At 44.8% G+C, this 23,873-nt stretch overlaps 1 protein-coding gene across 1 annotated transcript in view; it reads right to left on the reverse strand.

Annotated features, from left to right (window-relative positions):
• Nucleotides 1-23,873, reverse strand: part of grip2b (glutamate receptor interacting protein 2b) — a gene marked incomplete at both ends in the record, with an annotated part of 385,376 nt that overhangs the window by 121,448 nt on the left and 240,055 nt on the right. The window contains 3 exons of the mRNA XM_080495600.1: nucleotides 15,992-16,067; nucleotides 17,238-17,324; nucleotides 19,346-19,491. Of these exons, the coding sequence (XP_080351726.1) occupies nucleotides 15,992-16,067; nucleotides 17,238-17,324; nucleotides 19,346-19,491 (309 nt within the window). The remainder of the gene's footprint in view (nucleotides 1-15,991; nucleotides 16,068-17,237; nucleotides 17,325-19,345; nucleotides 19,492-23,873) is intronic.

Consider the following 23,873-nt stretch of genomic DNA (forward strand, 5'->3'; position numbering starts at 1 on the left):
AAGTGGAGGATGTAAACAACAACAACAACAGAGGATTAATAAGATCCAGATCTGCCTCCAGGCTGAGACGACTGATGTAACGTCACATATCTGCGGAGCTCTAAGCCCCGCCTACTTTTAAAGCTTCTTTCTGCAGTGGAAATGGGTACCGGATTTGGCCGGTCACGCTTTGCCGTACCGCTCCATAACGCTCCGTTCCGTTCCTGCACTTTTTGTTCAGTTGAAATGGGGCTTTATGTCACCTATGAGTTTGGATTGTCTTTTTTTGGGTTTTGGTTTCTTACTTTCTATTTCTATATCCCCTCTCTTGTTTTAAAAGTAATGCATTTCCCCTGTTTTAACCACATTAATACCACTACACCACAATCCAACTGTCATGATATCACGCACTCATATATCGGCAGACACACATTCCCATATTTAAATAACCATGCACACACACGCACGCATTAGAAAACCTACCAAGAAGATGAGTGTAGCTAGAAACATGTTCAGATTTGTCACCTGGAATGTTCATGGAATGGACACACAAACAAAAAGACAAAAGGTTTTCGAACACCTGGATAAACTACAGGCAGACATTGTCTTATTACCAGAGACACACACACCTTCCACAGGACATCACAAATTGATCTCACCACACACACACTCAGCTGGTTAGAACACCAAGCAGAGAGGCATAGCTATATTAATCACAATAAAAAACAATTCTCTCATAAAGATACAACCATAGACCCAGAGGGAAGATTTATAATTATTCATATCTCTCTTCAGAACATAGAGATGTGTATCGCAAACATCTATGGCCCAAATGTTGATGATCACTTCTTCACCACCCTCTCAACACACTCTGACAAAACACTGATAGTTGGAGGAGACCTCAACATCGCCCTCAATCCACAAATACAGCATCACATGTGTGACTCTGGTCTTTGCAACGTTTGGTGCACCTCTCATCCTCCTCTTAAAGAGTACACCTTCTACTCAGCAGTGCACCAGTCCTATTCAAGCTTAGATTACTTTCTGGTGAGTAAATCACTGATTAAAGACACCTGGGACACACAGATTCACCCCGTCACTATCAGTGACCATGACCTGTCACTATGACGTCACTACCAGTGACCATGACCTGTCACTATGACGTCACTACCAGTGACCGTGACCTGTCACTATGATGTCACTACCAGTGACCATGACCTGTCACTATGACGTCACTACCAGTGACCATGACCTGTCACTATGACGTCACTATCAGTGACCATGACCTGTCACTATGACGTCACTATCAGTGACCATGACCTGTCACTATGACGTCACTACCAGTGACCATGACCTGTCACTATGACGTCACTACCAGTGACCATGACCTGTCACTATGACGTCACTATCAGTGACCATGACCTGTCACTATGATGTCACTACCAGTGACCGTGACCTGTCACTATGACGTCACTATCAGTGACCATGACCTGTCACTATGACGTCACTACCAGTGACCATGACCTGTCACTATGACGTCACTATCAGTGACCATGACCTGTCACTATGACGTCACTACCAGTGACCATGACCTGTCACTATGACGTCACTATCAGTGACCATGACCTGTCACTATGACGTCACTACCAGTGACAATGACCTGTCACTATGACGTCACTACCAGTGACCATGACCTGTCACTATGACGTCACTATCAGTGACCATGACCTGTCACTATGACGTCACTACCAGTGACAATGACCTGTCACTATGACGTCACTACCAGTGACCATGACCTGTCACTATGACGTCACTATCAGTGACCATGACCTGTCACTATGACGTCACTATCAGTGACCATGACCTGTCACTATGACGTCACTACCAGTGACAATGACCTGTCACTATGACGTCACTACCAGTGACCATGACCTGTCACTATGACGTCACTACCAGTGACCATGACCTGTCACTATGACGTCACTACCAGTGACAATGACCTGTCACTATGACGTCACTACCAGTGACCATGACCTGTCACTATGACGTCACTAATAGAACACTCACCCTCCTAGTAGACAATAGAGATTTAACACTTCACTGCTCAAGGATCTAGACTTCCTCATATTCTTTAAAAAACAATGGATAATCTTTTTTAGAAACATACAATCTGCCTGGTGTTTCTCCCGGTGTCCTCTGGGAGACAGCTGAAGCTGTCATGAGAGGCATCATCATTTTTTACTCCTCATACAAAACCAAAAAGGAAAAAAAATAAAGGAAGAAGAATTAGAAGATAAAATCAAGACAATAGAGACAGATTATGCCGCTTCCAAAGATGGCCGCTTATTAATGGAGTTAGGGAAAGTAAACTGTGTTGGCAGGCCTGGCTAGCTCAGACCCTAGAGCAGCAGACTTTTAATCTGACAGTCCACGCTCTTTGTGAAAAACCTGACAGGTGAAAAGATGCTGAGCAGGATTACTATTCCTCCTGTGTGCCCACCACCCACAGAGGCTGCCGTAGGGGTCGGTTGCAGTGTGGATTGGGTGGCAGTTGACGTAGGGGGCTCGACGACCTGATCCCCGGACACAGAATCTGGTTTGTGGGACATGGAACGTGACCTCGCTGGGGGGGAAGGAGCCTGAGCTTGTGCGGGAGGTTGAGAGGTACCGTCTAGGTTTAGTTGGGCTCACCTCCACGCACAGCTTGAACTCTGGAACCCAGCTCCTCGACAGGGGCTGGATACTCCACTTCTCTGGAGTTGCCTGCAGTGTGAGGCGGCGGGCTGGAGTGGGCTTGCTTATTGCTCCACAGCTCAGCCGCCATGTGTTGGAGTTCACCCCCGTGAACAAGAGGGTCGAGTGCTTACACCTTTGAGTAGGGGACATGTCTCTGACTGTTGTCTCGGCCTATGGACTGAACAGCAGTCCAGAGTACCTGACCTTCTTAGAGTCCCTGGGAGGGGTGCTGGATAGTGACTTCAATGCCCATGTGGACAATGACAGCGAGACTTGGAAGGGGGTGATTGGGAGGAACGGCCTCCCCGATCTGAACCCGAGCGGTGTTCTGTTATTGGACTTCTGTGCCAGTCACAGCTTGTCCATAACGAACACCATGTTCGAGCACAGGGATGTCCATAAGTGCACGTGGCACCAGGACACCCTAGGCCGGAGGTCAATGATAGACTTTGTGGCTGTGTCATCGGATCTCCAGCCACATGTCTTGGACACTTGGGTAAAGAGAGGGGCAGAGCTGTCAACTGATCACCACCTGGTGGTGAGTTGGATGTGCTGGACAGGGAGGAGGCCGGATAGACTCGGCAGGCCCAAACGTCTGTTGGGTCTGCTGGGAACATCTGGCCGAGCCCTCCGTCCGCGCAGTTTTCAACTCCCATCTCCCAACTCGGAGAGCTTCTCATGGAGACATTGATTCTGAGTGGACCATGTCCTCCACTTCCATTGTCGAAGCTGCTGCTCGGAGCTGTGGCCACAGGATCTCTGGCACCTGTCGTGACGGCAACCCCCGAACCCGGTGGTGGAAAACGGAAGGAAGGGATGCCATCAAGTTGAAGAAGGAGTCCTATCAGGCGTTATTAACTCATAGGACTCCCAAAGCAGCTGACAGGTACCAGCAGGCCATGCAAACTGCAGCCCGAGCTGTGGTGGAGGCAAAAACTGGGGTCTGGGAGGAGTTCGGAGAGGCCATGGAGGTGGACTATCGGTCAGCCCCGAGGAAATTCTGGCAAACCTTCTGGCGACTCAGGAGGGGGAAGCAATTCTCCACCAACACTGTCCGACTGGCATTAATATCTCAGCCAAACTGTCAGACTTGGTGCACTTAAACTACACCCCCCTTATTAAAACAATAGAAGAGGACCTCACTTGATGGAGGACACTTCCTATATCACTTATGGGGAGAGTAGCAACAATTAAAATGATGGTCCTGCCTAAAATTAACTACATCTTTTCAATGATTCCAACAAAACCACCAAAAACATGGTTTAATAAATTGGATTCCCATATCTCAAAATTCTTATGGAAAAATAAACCATCAGGTATAAGTTTAAAAACACTGCAGAACACCAAGGACCAATGTGGCTTAGAACTTCCAAACTTTAATAATTATTATCTAGCCAATAAATGACTTTATGTTATAAAATGGATTAATCAGAAACTTAGATGAAGGCTGGCAAGATATTGAAAAAAACCTTCTGTGAAGATCTTCACATCAGAGACCTTCCTTTCTTCAGTCCTGTCATCAAAAAACACAACTGCTTTAAAAGCATCAGTATAAACACATCTCTGACAGCTTGGTGGGAATGTTTTACAATGAATGGATCATCACTCATTCCCTGCAAACTCACTAGTGATGAGAAACCCGACTCCTCGAACGGACTCACGGGTTATTGAGTCGTTCATCCAAGTGAATCGGTCATTTGAGTCATTTGAGTCATTTGATTCAGTTGCGCATGCGCACTATTTCCACCCGCTCCAGGACCTGGAGGCTGAACTGCGACATGAACCAGGGGGAGAATCATGTATTCATAGTAAAATGATGAAACACTTCTGAGGAAAATAAACAATAAGTACACATTAGTTTTTAGTGATCCTGGTCTCCTTATTCTAGATTATGTGTGTTGTTTCTGAGGTTTAGTTGAATCAGAAAATAAATTAGATAAATGATTAAACTGAATAAATACCTGGCATCCAGAATGGAAGATATACAGTATATATTAATGTATACATATGTTTTTATAGTTTTTTTTCTTCCAACATTCTGATTTTCTTTTTTTACTAGTATCTAATAAATAATCTAATAATAAATAATGTGACGTTCATAGGGCAGAACTAATTATAGGGGACAATATTAAATGTAACACAATACACGCTACAGTGGTATTTTAACATTGTTTATTGTGTATTTAGCCATGTATTATTCATGTATTTATCTCTACAAGCTTTGTGAAACAAACAATGTATTTTTTTTTTTCTCCGCCGTCACTCGGAGATTTTCAGGTGAGGGAGGGGGGAGGGCTCACCGCATCATCATGAGGTGAACGACACAGCGGAAGTGCTACTGACCGATTCAGTGAACGACTCTTTCGAGTTTCGAGGGGAGTCGGTCATGTGAGCTGAACGATTGAAGGGAGGTGAGTCGGTCATGTGAGCTGAACGATTGAAGGGAGGTGAGTCGGTCATGTGAGCTGAACGATTGAAGGTAGGGGAGTCGGTCACGTGAGCTGAACGATTGAAGGGAGGGGAGTCGGTCATGTGAGCTGAACGATTGAGGGGAGGTGAGTCGGTCATGTGAGCTGAACGATTGAAGGGAGGTGAGTCGGTCATGTGAGCTGAACGATTGAAGGGAGGTGAGTCGGTCATGTGAGCTGAACGATTGAAGGGAGGTGAGTCGGTCATGTGAGCTGAACGATTGAAGGTAGGGGAGTCGGTCATGTGAGCTGAACGATTGAAGGGAGGTGAGTCGGTCATTCGTGCTGAACTTCACCTCCAAGCTGACTCGAGTGTGCTGAAAGCCTCATGTGAATGTCAGGAGCCGGAAGCTGCTGTGCTTAGCAGCTAGCGTTACAGCTACAAGCTGCTTTTAGCAGAAACAAGACAGAAAGATAAAATATTCTTAAAATGCAAATGTTTTTTTTTTTTTCTGTCACAACCTCAAAGGTAAATGTGAAACATCACAATTGAAACGTCAAAAACGAAAATTTGTAATAGAAAGTAAACAGAAACTGGAACTTACACTTAAATGAATAAATACGAATAAAATAACTATGTGCAAAATGTAAATGAAGGCGTTTCACAAATTATGAAATTAGTGCAAATCTCGTAAACAATCTTCCAAAGTAAATGGAAAAGATCCGTTCTGAAGGCACTGATGTTGCCACGATGCACAGTTTGGTTTTCATAACCTCCACTGTGTTTTTGAACACTGGGGCACCAGATCTCCACCACACAAGAAGGTCGGCTGTTCAGGAAGGAGTTGCTCAGATAGGAAACCTTTCACTTCCAGCATTTTGATTTTCTTCTCACAACTCTCAAAAATAGTTTTACTTCTATTAATAAATAACGTGATTTTCAAAGGGCGAAACTAATTATAGGCGACAGCATTGAAGGCAACAAAGTCATATTTTTGACATAATTTATTGTGTATTTATTTCTTCAAGCTTTGTGAAACAAATAATGTATTTTTTTTTCTTCTCCGCTGTCACTCAGAAACTTTCTGAGCGGAGCGCCGCTGCAGATTTTCAGGTGAGGGAGGGGGGGAGGGCTCATGAGGTGAACAACACAGCGGAAGTGCTACTGACCGATTCAGTGAACGACTCTTTCGAGTTTCGAGGGGAGTCGGTCATGTGCGCTGAACGATTGAAGGGAGGTGAGTCGGTCATGTGAGCTGAACGATTGAAGGGAGGTGAGTTGGTCATGTGAGCTGAACGATTGAAGGGAGGTGAGTCGGTCATGTGAGCTGAACGATTGAAGGGAGGTGAGTCGGTCATGTGAGCTGAACGATTGAAGGGAGGTGAGTCGGTCATGTGAGCTGAACGATTGAAGGGAGGTGAGTCGGTCATGTGAGCTGAACGATTGAAGGGAGGTGAGTCGGTCATGTGAGCTGAACGATTGAAGGGAGGTGAGTCGGTCATGTGAGCTGAACGATTGAAGGGAGGTGAGTCGGTCATGTGAGCTGAACGATTGAAGGGAGGTGAGTCGGTCATGTGCGCTGAACGATTGAAGGGAGGTGAGTCGGTCATGTGAGCTGAACGATTGAAGGGAGGTGAGTCGGTCATGTGAGCTGAACGATTGAAGGGAGGGGAGTCGGTCATGTGAGCTGAACGATTGGAGGGAGCTGACTCGGGCATGTGAGCTGAACGATTGAGGGAAGGTGAGTCGGTCATTCGTGCTGAACTACACCGACAAGCTGACTCCAGTGTGCTGAAAGCCTCATGTGAATGTCAAGAGCCGGAAGCTGCTGTGCTTAGCGGCCCAGCTACAAGGAGGCTGTAGCAAAAATTACTCAGTGAACGAGTTAATGAACGTGAAAACTCGTGAGTCACCGTTCAGTAAAGTGACTCGCGGGTTTTGAACGATTCGTTCAAATTTGATCATCACTAAAACTCACACCTTCTGGAACAATCCTGACATCCTGCAAAGGAAGAAAACAATAAACTTCACAAAATGGCAGAACAAGGGAATAAGAACCTTGGAACACCTTCTCTTCAATAACTCTTTTATTCCATTTAATGATCTAATAGAAACGTATGGTATCAGTCAAAATAACTATCTGGAATATCTTCAGCTCCAGTCAATAATACAAACAAAGTTCAAACCAGAAGAGATGAAGCTAAACTGACCTCAGACAGTGACAAACCTCCTGAAGATCTCAGCACCAAAACCACTTTCTAAAATCCTTTAATCCTGTCATGTTCCAATACCACAATATCCCTTCAAGCTCCAAATGGGAAGAAGATCTCCATTTCAACATAATCCCAACACTTTGGTCACTAATCTGTAGAAATACATTCAAAAACATCAATATACAGCTCAGACAATACAAGGTCCTTCACTAGTTCATTACACAGGACAAAGATGTTCAAGATGCTCTCACTTCCTCTAACATATGTTCAAACTGCACAGCTGATCTCCTTGATACCTGTCTACACTGTGATCTCCTTGATACCTGTCTACACTGTGATCTCCTTGGTGCCTGTCTACACTGTGATCTCCCTGGTACCTGTCTACACTGTGATCTCCTTGATACCTGTCTACACTGTGATCTCCTTGATACCTGTCAACACTGTGATTTCCTTGATACCTGTCTACACTGTGATCTCCTTGATACCTGTCTACACTGTGATCTCCTTGATACCTGTCAACACTGTGATCTCCCTGGTACCTGTCTACACCGTGATCTCCTTGATACCTGTCTACACTTTGATCTCCCTGATACCTGTCTACACTGTGATCTCCCTGGTACCTGTCTACACTGTGATCTCCTTGATACCTGTCTACACTGTGATCTCCCTGATACCTACCTACACGCATTTTGGCAGTGTACACCAGTCCAAACATTCTGGCAAAAGATCTGTGAAGACTAATCATTATGCCTGGACCCCCCCATTCACAGTCTCACCTGCACTTTGCCTGTTAGGTGAGCTCACAGAAATTAAAAGAGAGAAAAACGAGTCTTTCATGGTCCTGGTCTCCCTACGTGTCGCAAAAAAGACGATCCTCATGAACTGGAAATCCAAAAGTAATCTGAATATAAACTTATTTAAAAACGTATTTCTAGACCACATCACATTAGAGAGAATTTCTGCTTGTAGGAAAAATCATTTGGCACAATTTGAGTTGACATGGTCCCCAAAAATTAAATACACCATGTAGCCCTGTGGGGGGGGGGGGGACGCCGCCCTGGGGTTCTTGGGGCCCTCTGTGTTGTGGCTTTCGTGGTTGGCGGCTCTGCGGTCTGAGGGGTGAGGGTGCCAGCGTCTGTCCTGGGGGGGCGGTGGCCTGACCTGGGGGGTGCTGAGGGGGCTGTGTGGTGGGGTCTGCTCTGGGTTGGGGGTGGTCCTGCTGGGGTGGCCCTCGGGGCTGGGTGCAGTGGCGCTGGTCCTCCCTTTGCCTGCCTCCCCCCGCTGGGGCAGGTTGGTCCCAAGTCTTCACTGTCCCTGGGAATTCTCGTCCACGAGACCCCAGGCGCGCTCCAAGCAGGATCACGAGCACAGTGACGTCACGCCGTCCAGAAAGAGTGCGCCGAGCGCCTCTGGTGGCCGCGTGGGTGATTGCAATCTCTTGAGAGGCCGCCACCTGGTGGACACGTCGAGTCATTGCATTCTCCCTCCGTGCGCCGCCGCGCCACTAGTGGTCGTTACGGTCACTGCCTCGAACCAGACGCCTGCCGCCACCTGGTGGACGTTCGAGGTCATTACACCCACACACACTGACCCTCCAAGGTCCGCCACCACCTGGTGGACGTTCGAGGTCATTACACCCACTGACACTGACCCTCCAAGGTCCGCCACCACCTGGTGGACACTCGTGGTCATTACATCCCCACTCAGGCTTGCGCGCACACACACACACACACACACACACACACACACACACACACACACACACACACACACACACACACACACACACACACACACACACACACAGGGACACCCTCTTTCTCTTTCTTTGTACAGTGTTTGCTGTTAGATTAGATCTCCGTGTTAGATGACGTTTGTTACTTGATTGTGTTGTTTAATAAATAATTTCTGAATTATTTAGGAATTAATGCATTTTTGTTAATAAATGACTTTTAGCTGAATTGATCAATTCCTGGTAATTATTGTGTATTTATTGTTGACAATTCATTGGTTTATAACAGTCTGTGCTCGAATCTCACACCTTCCTTGTTATTTAAGATTGTTGTATTTACACAGGAATATTAACTAACTTAAATAACCTTTTTACAAACGAGACTGATACTTGGTATTAGCTATTTCCAGTTTATCTGGTGGTGCCCCAATTTCATTAGTATTTGATAAATAATCAATTTATTCAAATTAATAATTTTTCATTAATAAATTATTTTTTCCTAATTTATTAACTTTTGAGTAATTACTCAATTACTCTAGGAGTTGTTAATGAGTAAATGACGTTTACTTCCATTAATAATTTTAGCAACATGGGGAGACTCGGTTGCAAGAACAAAAACTGCTCTGACGTCAGAAGGTTCTCAATCACATCACATTGTCTGCCCAAGCTGCCAAACAGGACAAGGGGAAAAGAAAAAAAAAATTCCATTAAACTTTGGGCAAGTCAAAAGCTTGACATTATGATGTGATTGACAGCTTTCTGATGTACTGATGTAGAACAGTTTTTGCAGTAATCACACTGATCCAAATATTTTCCAACTGTTATGAGATTGAACCAGCCTGAGCAGCTCTATCGAGACAGTAACACATTTTCTAGATTAAACCAACCTAAGCAGCTCTATCTAGACCAGGGGTGTCAAACGTACGGTCCGCGGGCCAGATCCGGCCTGCAAGCGGGTTTAATCCGGCCTGCGAGATGTTCATGTAAAGTATAAAGTTCTAATTGCGTCCACTGGGTGGCGCATTAGCAATTGGAGTACGGGGGGAACGCTTGCTCAGGCGTGGCGCTCCTGGGGGGCTGGGTAGTGGTTCTCCCTCCCTATTCACGGTTGGATTGGTGGAGGATGGGATCTTGTAGTGGCCTGGTGGGGGCCTGGCTGGTGGCCTGGGGAGTGGGAAGCATCTCCCTCCCCCCAAGTAGTTGTGTGTGTGTGTGTGTGTGTGTGTGTGTGTGTGTGTGTGTGTGTGTGTGTGTGTGTGTGTGTGTGTGTGTGTGTGTGTGTGTGTGTGTGTGTGTGTGTGTGTGTGTGTGTGTGTGTGTCCAACCAGGGGGTGGGAGGGTGGCTTTCGTCCAGTCAGGCCTGGCTGGGCAGTCGCTCTTCCTGGTCTGGGGGGCCGCCGGGTGCCGGGGTAGCGGTGTCAGCCCTGGTGGCCTTACTGGTTAAGTAAACGCTTTATTCCGGGCAGAGCAAGCAAGCGAGGTAAAGCAAGTGCAGCCAATCCGGATGAGCTACTTTGTGTTTTGCCCGCCCTAATTATAATGGCTTCTACTTTAGCATTATATGCTTCGTCACCCTCCTTGTCCCAATATGTCACTGTCAGAAAAGAGAAAAGTGGACGCAGAGTGCAGAGTTCCAAGAAAAATGGTCATCCTCCTATTTTGTCCCAGAAGTGAAGGGAAAGCAGTATGTTTGGTGTGTTCACATGTTGCAGTGCTGAAAGAATACAACCTTCATCACCACTACGTGAGTCTTCATGCCGACAATTATGACACATTCCCAGGACAGCGGAGAAAAGAGATGGTGGATGAACTGTTGTCGGGTCTGAAGAAACAGCAGTCTGTTTTTACTCACAGCCGAGACGTCAGTGACGCTGCGGCGGAAGCTAGCTACATAGCTAGCGAAATGGCAGTTGCTTCAAAACCATTTAGTGAGGGTGAATTCATTAAAACGTGCATGGTGAAGGCAGCGGAGGTCTTGAGCCCTGAAAAGCGACAGAGTTTTGCAAATATCAGCCTGACAAGAAACACCATTGCAGACAGGATTTCCCATCTTTCCGTGGATTTGGACAGCAAGTGAAAGAACAAAGTAAACGCCTTTATTGCCTTTTCAGTTGCAATCCATGAAAGCACGGACATTACAGATATTGCACAACTGGCCATTTTCCTCCGCGGAGTTGATGATACATTGATCGTCAGTTTGTGAAGATGGTGCCAATGTCAGATACAACGACAGCCGCTGTTATTTTCACTGGTCGGCGCCCTGGACCGGGTCGGAGTGGACTGGTCCACTGGTCAGCCTGGCTACGGATGGAGCACCATCAATGATCGGGAAATAATCAGGTGTTGTGACAACGTTTAGAGAGAAAGTACGATCTGCAAATGGAGGACATGATTTTTGGACTTTTCACTGTATTTTGCAGCAGGAGGCTTTGTGTTGTAAGTCATTAATGGAAAACGTCATGAAGGAGGTCTTCCAAACGGTGAACTTCATCCGATCCAGAAGCCTGAATCACCGTCAGTTTGACAGCCTTCTCAGAGAGAAAGACCACATCTATGCTTGCCATACCACACCGAGGTAAGGTGGTTCAGCCGAGGGGCTCTGCTGAGGCGTTTCTATGACTTACGAGAAGAAATTGAACAGTTGATGGAAGAAAAGGGCAAACCGGTGTTAGAATTTTATTCTGGAGAACGTATGCAGGACCTTGCATTTCTGGTGGATGTTACCGAGCACATGAATACGTTGAACAAACAACTGCAAGGCCGCAACAAAGTGGTCACACAGTATTATGACATCATACGAGCTTTCAAGTTGAAGCTGTCATTGTGGGAGACGCAACTCTCCGGTGGTGCTGCAGCTCACTTCCTGTCTGAAACATGTTGGGCCAACCAATGTGGCGCAGACTTGAAGCGCTTCAAAGATAAAATAACGGGACTGTTACGGGAGTTTGAGCAACGTTTTCACATTTTTGGTGAACTTGAGAAAGACTTCAAAGTGTTTTCCTCGCCATTCACCGTGAATCCCTCTGATCTGACAACATCCAACTTGAAATAATTGACTTACAGTGTGATTCGGATTTGAAGGGATTTGCCTCAGCTGCTTGGACACATTTGATCAGAACCTCTGGCCAGGTTCCGCCAACTTCACAAAGCTGTGGTCCATGTTTGGAACCACGTATCTTTGTGAGCAGCTTTCCTCTGTAATGAGCATTAATAAAACAAAGCTGTGCTCCAGGCTCACACAGTCACTGAATCACATCCTGAAGTTGGCTGTCACTCAGAATGTGACGCCTGGTATTGATGGTAAAAGCTAAAAGATGCAGGTATCGGGAGTCAAATAATCAATGCAACCCCACTCAAAGTGCTGCATGAGACACCTTCATATAGTGCTGTGATCTATGAGACACCTTCATATAGTGCTGTGATCTATGAGACACCTTCATATAGTGCTGTGATCTATGAGACACCTTCATATAGTGCTGTGATCTATGAGACACCTTCATATAGTGCTGTGATCTATGAGACACCTTCATATAGTGCTGTGATCTATGAGACACCTTCATATAGTGCTGTGATCTATGAGACACCTTCATATAGTGCTGTGATCTATGAGACACCTTCATGTAGTGCTGTGATCTATGACACAGTTCTGTGAATCACTGTGTTTGTGTTCTTTGTCAGAATTTAAAAAAAACTAAATGTATGATTAATAGTATTGTTGTTTTTGCACTATTTTGGATACACTGTCCTCAGGCTCCAGCTTTGTGTTTATGTTTTTTTTCTGTTGATGTGCTATTGTTTTTAATTTAATTTATTTTGTTTTATTTGTATATTTAACCTATTCTTGATTTGTGACTGTGATTCTTGCACTTGTTTGGGCAACAGGATTTTATTATTTTTATCTACATTGCTGCCTGAGAAATGACACCCTGATGTAGTTCTGTGGTCTGTGATACTGTTCTGGTTCTATGAAATACCGAGGCGTTGTGTGATCTTTGTCCTCAGAATTTTGTTAACAGTTGTTGGGGCCACTCAACCTCATGGAAGGGGGAGGGGAGACCACGTTTTGAGAACAAAGAGATCACATGGTCAGAATGGGAAAAGTTCACCATTCATCCCGGATCACCCCCCGGATCACCCCCCCTTCCAAGGTGCAATACTAGAGGCCAACGGCAGGGGGAGCCCGAGAGCTCCCTCACCAGCTGGAAGGTCCAGGGCGGGCCCTCCGTCAGGATTGGTCCACATGACCCAGAGCCGACCGGTAACACGAAACCACAACAAGAGGTATAAAACACCCCCGCCGGGGTGATTTCTGCCTCTCCAATGTTGAAACCTGCGTAAAGACGGACGCATCCGTTTCGCACAGAGACGAGGTGCCACGTGTGCCCGCTGACCGGGCCGGAGTTCCACACCCGGCCGGACGAGCCGAGAACCACCGTGGAACTACTTCTACTTTTCCCTTTTTCCTTTTTTCTTCTTCACCGGAGTCCGAGTGTGCAGCTGCCAGCGCACCGTCCTCCCGCCTGCAGACCTGAAGCCGCTTCTTCTCCCCCTCCTCAAAATAAGCGCTTGATCATCCTGGAATCATCTTGTGGACTTTTCCCTGTCCACAGACCATTTTAGCTTGTTTACCTGGGACGCCAGAGAGAAAAACAAGCTCCAGCCGGGAAATCAACGCACTTTCCCGGCCGCCGGCAGCACGTTCACCCTCATCAAACTGAGTAAGGCTTAGAGTCTGGGCAGGCAATGAGAATAACGTGACTGTAATATTGCTGTGTGTTTATTATTGTGTTGAAGTCAGGGACGCCGATCCCTGTTTCAACCAATCTGTGTCTGCGCGTTGGATTTACATCCACGCGAACCTCCTCTCTCTCTCTCTCTCTCTCTCGCTCTCTCCTTTTCCACAGATCATTTCTAGATGACTGTGCAGTCCAGAGACAGTGTGCAGAGCTGAACATATTCTGTCCACTGCCCTTCTCACTCCCTCCTTTTCATTTTTCCTCTCCTCCTCATAAACGATCGCGTAAAAGCAGCCGCGCGCTGCTGCACCCGCTTCTGTGACCGTGTGTAGTTCACTGTCCCTGGGATTTCTCAGCCACGAGCCCCCAGGCGCGCTCCGAGCAGGCTCACGAGCCGTGCACGAGCACAGTGACGTCACGCTGTCCAGAAAGAGTGCACTAAGCGCCTCTGGTGGCCGCGTTGGTGATTGCAATCTCTTGAAAGACCGCCACTCGGTGGACAAGTCGAGTCATTGCATTCTCCCTCCGTGCGCCGCCGCGCCCCTAGTGGTCGTTCCGGTTACTACCTCGAACTAGACGCCTGCCGCCATCTAGTGTCCGTTCGAGGTCATTACACCCACACACACTGACCCTCCAACGCCTGCCGCCACCTGGTGGACGTTCGTGGTCATTACACCCCACTCAGGCTTCCACACACTCACTCATACACACTCTCACACACACACACACACACACACCCTCTTTCTTTGTACATAGTGTTTGCTGTTTAATAGATTAGATCTTCGTGTTTGATTGTTTATTACTTAATTGTGTTGTTTTAATAAATAATTTATGAATTATTTTTGAATAAATACTTTTTGTTAATAAACGCATTTTAACTGAATTGATCGATTCTTGGTTATCATTGTGTATTTATTGTTGACAATTCACTGGTTTGTAACAGTCTGTGCTCGAAGCTCACACCTTCCTTGTTATTTAATATTGTTATATTTACACAGAAATATTAACTTTACTTAAATAACCCTTTTTGACAAACGAGACTGAAATTTGGTATTAGCTATTTCCAGCTTAGCTGGTGGTGCCCCGATTTAATTATTATTTGATAAATAACCAATTTATGCAAATTAATAATTTTTATTAATAAATTATTTTTGATAATTTATTAACTTTTGAGTAATTACTCAATTACTCTAGGAGTTGCTGGTGAGTAACTAACCGTTTACTTTATTAGTAATTCCAATTTTTCCTAAATTACTTTCAGTAATCTATTACTTTCAGTAATCCATTACTTACAGTAATTATTTATGCTAATTACCAACCATAAATCCCAACACAGTGTTTTATGATTTATAGTGATGATGTGTTTGCACTATTTTGGACAGTATTAAAACAAAGAAAGGCATCTGAAGTTGTTGTTTTTAAGTTATATACCATGATTTTACTGGTCCGGCCCGCTTGGGAATAGATTTTCCTCCATGTGGCCCCTGAGCTCAAATGAGTTTGACACCCCTGATCTAGACAGTAACATGATTTTCTCGATTAAACCAGCCTGAGCAGCTCTATCTAGACAGTAACATGATTTTCTCGATTAAACCAGCCTGAGCAGCTCTATCTAGACAGTAACATGATTTTCTCGATTAAACCAGCCTGAGCAGCTCTATCTAGACAGTAACATGATTTTCTCGATTAAACCAGCCTGAGCAGCTCTATCTAGACAGTAACATGATTTTCTCGATTAAACCAGCCTGAGCAGCTCTATCAAGACAGTAACATGATTTTCTAGCAAGAGTGTAAATCAGCAGGTAGGCAAAAAAAGCAAAAACAACAACAATGATAACAAAATCAAAAACAAAACAACACAAAACACAAAACAAAAACATGATTTTGATAATTGACAGATAATTGTGTGTGTGTGTGTGTGTGTGTGTGTGTGTGTGTGGGTGTGTGTGTGTGTGTTGTTTGTCCACTGGGTGTGGTTGGACCCGTTGTGGGTTACATATACATAGAATTGAATTTTTAATACTCTGAAAGGCTAAAGGCTTGTGAGCATGCATAAGTGGTCAGCCTCCTCAATTGACGTTTTACTTGGTTTTCTGGTGAAGTAGCTTTAGTGACTGTATGCAGTGAGAATATTTGAGCTGACTAGACCAACTGCCACGTGTCCCTGACTGTATTACCCATCGTACCTGTCTGCAGGTCCTCCCGGCCGCACGTAGGTCACCACTAAAGGACGGGACTTGTGCCAATCTTCATGTATCCCACCTGGAAAGAAGAGCAGGGACGGCTTGTTTAGAAATAAAAAGTCTTGAGACTTGCTTACTCTCCGGAACTACTTTGCGTTGTCTTCATTGTATGTTTTATTTTGTTATCCTTTCAATCCAGCCAGTATTTCATCATTTCACTTTTTTTTCTCATTTTGTTTTCTACAGTGAGCTCGGGTGATCTTAAATGAAAAAAAAAATTATGATAATAATAATTAAAGCTGCAACAGCATTGGACGGGAAAGACTGGCCGTCGGGGTGGCCACGATCCTCTAGACCGGTTAATTATCATTTTTTAAGTTTAAAATTTTTTTTTAATTTGAATGACTTTTATTTTGAAAAAACGGCATCAAAACCGGCTAATTAGCTATAATAATGATGATAATGATAATCATCGTCAACATAATATGAATGAATGTGTATTAATTTACATTTAAGCACCAACAAAGTAACATGAAACACAGGCAAGTATCATGAAAAGCTAAATTTCCTTATGTACAGGGTCATTTTGACTGAGATAGGAATCATCACAAATTCAAACTTTAATGACCATCAAAAACTAGGGCTGTACCAACATATTGTAATACAATATTAAGCAAGTACAATATTACGTAGAATATGATACGAATCATATACAACCTGGCGAGAATGAGGTGACGTTAATGTCAGCGGCAGGTTCACAAGAGGGCATGAGCGATGTTAAAAGGGCAAAACGAATCGATCTGAAACATGAACTTGGCTCCTTTTCATTCAGTACAAGACAGAAGTCGTTCTTTTCAGCTGGTACCACGTATTTTTATCCAGTTTCTTTTCACTGATCAGTGGCTTCCACGATGTGTTACCCCTCCTTCAATGACTATTGCAACAGACTCCTGAAGGCGTTCTTCTCTGAACAATAACACGTCAGTCAACGAGAAATGATGCAAACAACATGTAGCAGCACAACGCTGCTGCCTTCAATCCATCTTTAATTAATGCAGCTAAGTAACTTCTTTTGTTATGAAGACAACAACAAAAATACAACTTAACTTCTCTTTCAAGGTCAATTTGAGATAAAACGCCTTTACTTTTCTTCTGTAGGGCAGTTTACAGTCACACTGCAACACTGTCTTAATTTAGTGACGCCGTTTCAGCATCAGAACAGTAACCAGCGGCTCGTAAAGACACTTACCTCTCGTGACGAAACCAAAGCTGTTCCCCTCTTTGTGCAAACAGATGTCGATTGTCTTTGAAATAACCCCTGAGGTGCTGTCTGGTGCTGTGGAAGAGACGGGAGAGAGAAGGGAGGAATTCAAGCTCAAACTGGTTCATCTTTTCCACTTTATTTTACTTCTGTTGCTCAGTAATCGAGCACCATTAAAGACTGAACTCCTTATTTGAATGTAATTTTAATCATCTATAGTTATATGTTACTGGTAAAAACACCTTCAGTTGCAGAAAAGTTTCATATTTACACAACCAATTTTTGAAAACGATAAAAATAATGTAATGAGCATGCTAGGCCACAAGTCCACGCTGTTGGTTGTTTTTGTAATGGAACCACACACACAAGCAGTGGAGAACAATTTGCTCTAAACAAAACACTGAGCAGGGAACATCTCCATGGCAACAGATGCTCTCCTTTGATCTCCATGAGGTGATTCTCCCATCCTCATTGTATGGGAATCGCAATTTTGGCGTGGATTTATTCGGAAGAGATTAGCTGTTAACGTCCCAAAATGGAATGGATCGGTCCTTGGAGGAAAACAAATCATCCCTGAAGATTTCATACAATTCAGGTGAGAGGTTTATGTGAAAATGTGGTAAAACACATAGATACAAAACAATAAATAAATAGATAGATAAATGAATAGATAAATAAGCAAATAAATGCATATATACATGAAAACAAAACCTTGCCCAACTTTCATTGGCGAGGGTTCCAGTGGGAGGACACGGACATTCTTGTGGACAAACAAGAATGTTTAATCGTGACTACCAATTTGGCTGCCTTGTAATATATAATATATGTGATATAATATGTGTTGTTGTATATTTTCTATTTTTTTTATGTGATTTGTTTTGGTAACATTGTTTGGAACCATTGAGCAACTAGGATGTAATGTTCAGTATGCATTTCACATAGGACAGTTTTATAAGTCACACTTAGATGAAGAATTACAATGTGAAGAAGAAAAAGTTGAGCGTGTTTTTTTTTTTTTTTTTTTTTTGGGGGGGGTGGTAAAAGATCAATTTTTCCCAAATTTATAAGCACAGAGCAGACATATGTTTTGTTAAGTTCTACATTTGATCACAGTTTCTGTTTTAGGAGAATATGGTCTGGGAGTCAAGACACTCTAGAGGTAAATATTGTTCTCATTGTCCATCTACTGAACATCTGCAGAACATCTATTCCGTCTATTCCCTATTTTTGGAATAAAAATGCATCAGCCGCTGCAGACTGATGTGTAAAACTATCCAATCACATTCATTCAGACACAAATGCTGCAAAGATAAAAGCGCAAGAAATGGAGCTCCTCTCACGCGGCACATAGCCGGATGCTGTCACACTTTGTCTGACGATCCCGGGCTTTTCCTGCGCCAGAGCCCCTGCTGTGCATTGAATAGAATTAAGGGAGCAGAGGTTTTCCGAATACCTCCAATGGTATACCCAGCTTCAGTTTGACATACACAGTGTGTTCTGCAGAGTGGTAGACACATTTGGATAAACATTGTTTTTACATGAAAGAGAAATGTTTGTTTTAATGACCTGTAGATTTAAACCAGTGATGCCTGTGCGTATAAAGTCAATACAGCAGTGAAACAATAAATTAAAAGTTAGTTTGATCTTAAAAAGACAAAACACAAACTTAAAAATGAATGCATATGTAAATCAGGAGTGTCAAAATCCTTTTAGTTCAGGGGCTGCATATGGCCCAATTTCATCTTGAGCAGGTCGGACTGGTGAAATGGTGCCATTAATTTCAAATTTTAACATTTTTCTTTGCTCCAGTTGAGAGTATACATGATGAAAATGAAAAACCTTCTGGTGCAAGATACAATATGTTAAAAAAAAAAAAAAAAACCCTGTGTTTTTACACCCTGACAGCATGGCTTTGATGCGAGTTTGATAGCAACAAGCACATATGTGTGTTTCATTTAAAAACAACAAACAGCACCACCTCATGGCCTGGCATGGTAACTACAGTATCTTCAGTGTTAAATGTGAAACTTTTCTGTTTTCACTTCAATATCTTGTGTAAATAGCCCCAGACGAAGCCTCCGGGGGGTAACTCGTACCTGTCGGGGGCAATTCGTACTCCACCTCCAGCAGAACTCTCTCCCCGACGTTCTTCAATAGGCTGATGATCTCCTCGTGCCGCAGTTTAGTCAGATTGATGCCATTCACAGACTTTATGTAGTCGCCCACGTTGAGCTGATCGCTCCTGCGTAGAAAACACATTTGCAGAAACTGATTCAAACTTTGGCTTTGACACTCCTGCAGGTTCTCATGAGGTGGAACAGAACAGAGTAAAACAATTTAAAATACAGAGTGGCGAAATCCTAAATTGCAGACTCGGCTTTGAGGTGTGGACAGGCAAAGAATCCCATCAGAGGGGAATTGAGAATGTTTTATGTCTGACCGGATACACTGGCATTCAGCTTTACCACCTTTCCAATTGGCCAGTGTGCACGGGGCAACTGGCGATCGACGACCATCACCACCATGTCCTGGGTGCCTCCATTTCTGGCGGACTTGAAGAGATGGTAAGTAGCCTCTGAGGAATTGTGCCCAGAAGTGGTCCACAATCATCTGGCAATGGCGCCGTCTTCTCCTGGTGAGTGAGTCAGGAGCAAAGGACACCTGCGGCAGAGACGCATCCCGCTGCCCCATCAACAACATGTTTGGTGTCACGGAATCTGGATGGGCAAGATCTGATTACACATATCCTAAAGGTTTAGCATTAAGGATGACTTCCACCTCGATCATGACTGTGAGCAGGACTTCTGTCACTGCTGCACAGAGCTCTAACCTCAGCATTGATTGCTGGCGCTTTGGGGTCACCCTCGACCTTGCCATCACAAATGAGTCTTGAACTGTCTCATCTCCCTTTGTTGTGAGGTAGGCCACTGAACCATATGCCTGTTCATAGGCATCATAGAAGATGTGCAAGATATAGTCTGTGTCTTCAGTAGCAACATCCAATGATAGCTCCAAGAGGGTCGTATTGGCGGGCTAGCACCTTGTTGATATGGTGCAAGGTGGGGATCTCACTCTCCACCAGGCTGGGCTTGTAGCTGAGTTGATCAGTTGGACAATGCCACCATAGGCCCAGAACTGGCTCCTGAGGGTCAGTGTACTTTCCAGCCAACCACTGGTCTGTGCTCTCCCATACTACAGTGGAAGGCAAATGAGATGTAACTGATGAGAAGTTGCTTGCCCACTGTTAGATCTCAAATCCTCCCAAGGTTTGACACTGCTGCTCCTTGTCAATGAGAAGTGTGGCTGACTCCGGTGTCGAAAGGCTCTGAAGACAGTTATTTACGAAGAAAGACTGCTCTACGGACTACAATGTGTCTTAATTTCCCTCCATGTATTCTTTGACATGCTTTTGCAGTACAAATATTGCACTGCATGGGCTGCTGGTTGTACCGAACGGCAAGACCTGCCATTGGTAAATATCTGGCTTTGTCTCCTTCTGTAGATTCCTCGAGACGATGCTTAGGCGTGGCTTGTCCTCAGGTAGGAGATGAACCTTATAAAACATCGCCCTGATGTCCCTGCTGATGGCAACTGCATACTGTTGGAATTGCAGGAGGACTCCGATGAGCAATGGTCCGAGGGTTGGACCCGGGAAGAGTTGCTTGTTGATAGAGAGACAGCGGTAGATAAAGGAACAGTCAAACACCAGTTGATCCTTGCCGTTATGATGGATGAGATGATGGGGTATGAACCATGACTCGCTGGACTTATCCACCTCATCTGGTCCAAGCTTAGTAACACACTCTGCATCAATGAGCTTTTGGATCTGTGCACTTAGGCCTTAGCTATGTCCTTCAACAGACAGACGTCGCTCTGTTTTGGAGCATTAGCATAACTGCTTTAGCAGTGACTTTGAGTTGGGGGGCATCCTTAATGCGGAGCAGAGGTGTTGCATAGTGGAGTGTATCACCGATCTTCATCCTCTCAGTGCTTCCAGGATGTTGATGGCCTCTTGGTTCAGGTGAGACCATACTGCAAGTTGTTTGTTCCGGAATGGAAGCATGTCAAATTGCCAAAGACACTTGACATGTTGGTAGAGGTCATCTGATGCTGGTTTGACGGCAGTGAAGTAGCATGAAGTTGTACGAGACACAATACCATCTGGACCCTGGAGTGCCCAACCAGGAGCTGTGCGGATAGCTGCAGGTCCACCTCTGGGCCAAAATCTGACCGGCTCTCTGGCTGAGATCAGGTTGGTACAATCTGCGGCAATCAGCAATAGCGGTTGTACCTTACTGGAGTTCTGCAGATGGAGGCCCCTCAGGTGGCGGTGTTGACTTTGGAGTGACAGGATATGATTGCTCTGACAGGGCGAGCCAACCAACTCTGAAGGCACTCTTAATCAGCTGCCATTCTGTAGGCTGCATCAGGGGAGCTACATAAACGTTGACCGACTCACCATTGAGTTGGGCTGCATCTTGGCTAATAGTCCACAGATCTCGGAACTCTGTTTCACCTTTGAGCTCCAAGTGTTGAACAGCAGCTGGCAGTATTATTGTGTGTTCTGCACCACCCTCTGCACATCATCCAGGATGCGTAAATTTGGAGTGACTTGCTCCCATGGCTAATAATAACCGGCATGACCTTGACAAACACCCTCCCTCATTGCTTGGAGTTCTTGATTGAGGTACAGTCTCTGGGTGGGATTAGGCAGATGTGGGGGCCCAGCTTGGCAATGGCATGGAGATCCCTCAGATGAATCTCCTGGCAGTCATTGCATGCTTCCTTCAAGGTACAGGCCTCCTGCCCATGGCTGGTGTGGCCACAGTCGTGACAACACTTGCTGTCTGCTATCCACTTCTCAACCTTCTCTGGCAAGTACTGGATGATGACTGAACACTGTGATAGGTAGTGCTTACCACTCTTGCAGAAAAGACAGATCCTCTTTGGCTTCTGCTGGTGGGCTTCTGACAGACGCAACTCTGAAGGTCGACGGCTGTCAGGTTTGGGCTTGTCGGAACTGTGACAAACCGAGACAGGGTGGATCCGGGTCCTAGATGGAGGCAGTTGCTTATCTCTTCTGAGAGGCTGAGTTTCTTCAGTATGATAGCGCTGTGCCATTTTAGGAGATAGTCTTTGAGCTTTAGCCTTCACCCTGAGCCAGTCAGAGAGGTCCCAAAGTTTGTACGGATTTAGACTGTTCGTGTTGAGACGACCTTGGGCCTGTAGGTGTTCCACGAAGCCATCTCTTGAGAACTTGAGAAGCCAATCGACATGACCCGTTGACATCACTTCCATGCCATCAGGTCCCTCCAATGACGCCAGCATCCCCACCAGTAGGTTGACTTTAAGAGCGAAGCTCTGAAAGGCTTTAGAATCTCCTGCTTTGACATCAGGGGAGTTCAGGATTGCTGCAATCTCACTTTGAGCCAGTTGATGTGACTGCCCATACTTTGTAATGCCTGCATGGCAGCCGTGTAAGGCTGTGCATAATGTCTGCAAGACTGAGCTATTAGCTTGGCTTCATCCAAAATCAAGCGCTCCAGAAGTACTCGGTACTTGTAATGTCATGACAGCTCTGTGTGGGGATTGAGTAAGTAATGCAGCGCCATCTTCAAGCCAGCAAACTCTCTCTCACTGTCATGAACCAACTTAGGCAGTTCCAGTGTTGGGACTGGCTTCCTGGGGGCCTGGACAGGGCTGAGGACCACCATACTGAACATTTGGTTCTGGAGCGGTTGTTGGAGGCTCCAGATGATAGACCGGCTGAGGTTCAAGATTTAAGGTTACTTTATTAGTACCCGTAAGTAAACTTGTTTTACAGGTTTTGTGATCGCTTGGCACGTTATAACAAACAAGGATACACAATAAACCAAACAAGCAGATGATAATAATAATAATAATTGGTCGAGTGAGGCAAGACAGACAATACAAGAGCTCAATATTGTGATTAAATAATTAAGATGAGATCAAAGATAGATGAAGAGAAACCACAATTAAAAAACCCCACAATAAAACCTTACAAAGGTATAAAGCAGTCACTAAGATAAATCAAAATAAGAACATTCAATGAAGAGCCACTATAATAAATATAGCTAAAAATGGATGAATACAATAAAGTACAATGGACAATAAAGTGCAACATCACTGGGTTTTGTTCAGTTCAGTGAGGATGACAGGAACAAAGCTGTTCTTAAATTCTTCATCCTGCACCGTGGGACCAGAAACATTCCTCCAGAGGGGAGGACCTTGAATTCGCCTCGTAGAGGATGGGAGTCACAATGAAGGATTGCTGAGGCCATTCTCTGTATCTGTTTAGTGTACAGGGAGGCTGGAAAAGACTGAGACTCACCAATAAGATGACGGGACCATTTTACTATTTGGTTCAGTGAGTTTCTCTCTTTTAAAGAGGACTGACCGAACCAGGCCACCAGGCAAAAAGATAAAACAGGCTCAATAAAAGACTCAGGATTGTTTGGTCAATGTGGAAAAAGGCAAGATTCCTGAGGCAGTGGAGGCATTGATGGCCCTTTTTAGAGATCAACTAGCAATTTTCCTCAAAATTCAGTTTATCATCAATAATGGTCCCCAGGTATTGATACGATTGCACTTGCTCGATTTTCT

This window comes from Blennius ocellaris (assembly GCF_963422515.1).
Source record: "Blennius ocellaris genome assembly, chromosome: 4".
Lineage (NCBI taxonomy): Eukaryota > Metazoa > Chordata > Actinopteri > Blenniiformes > Blenniidae > Blennius > Blennius ocellaris.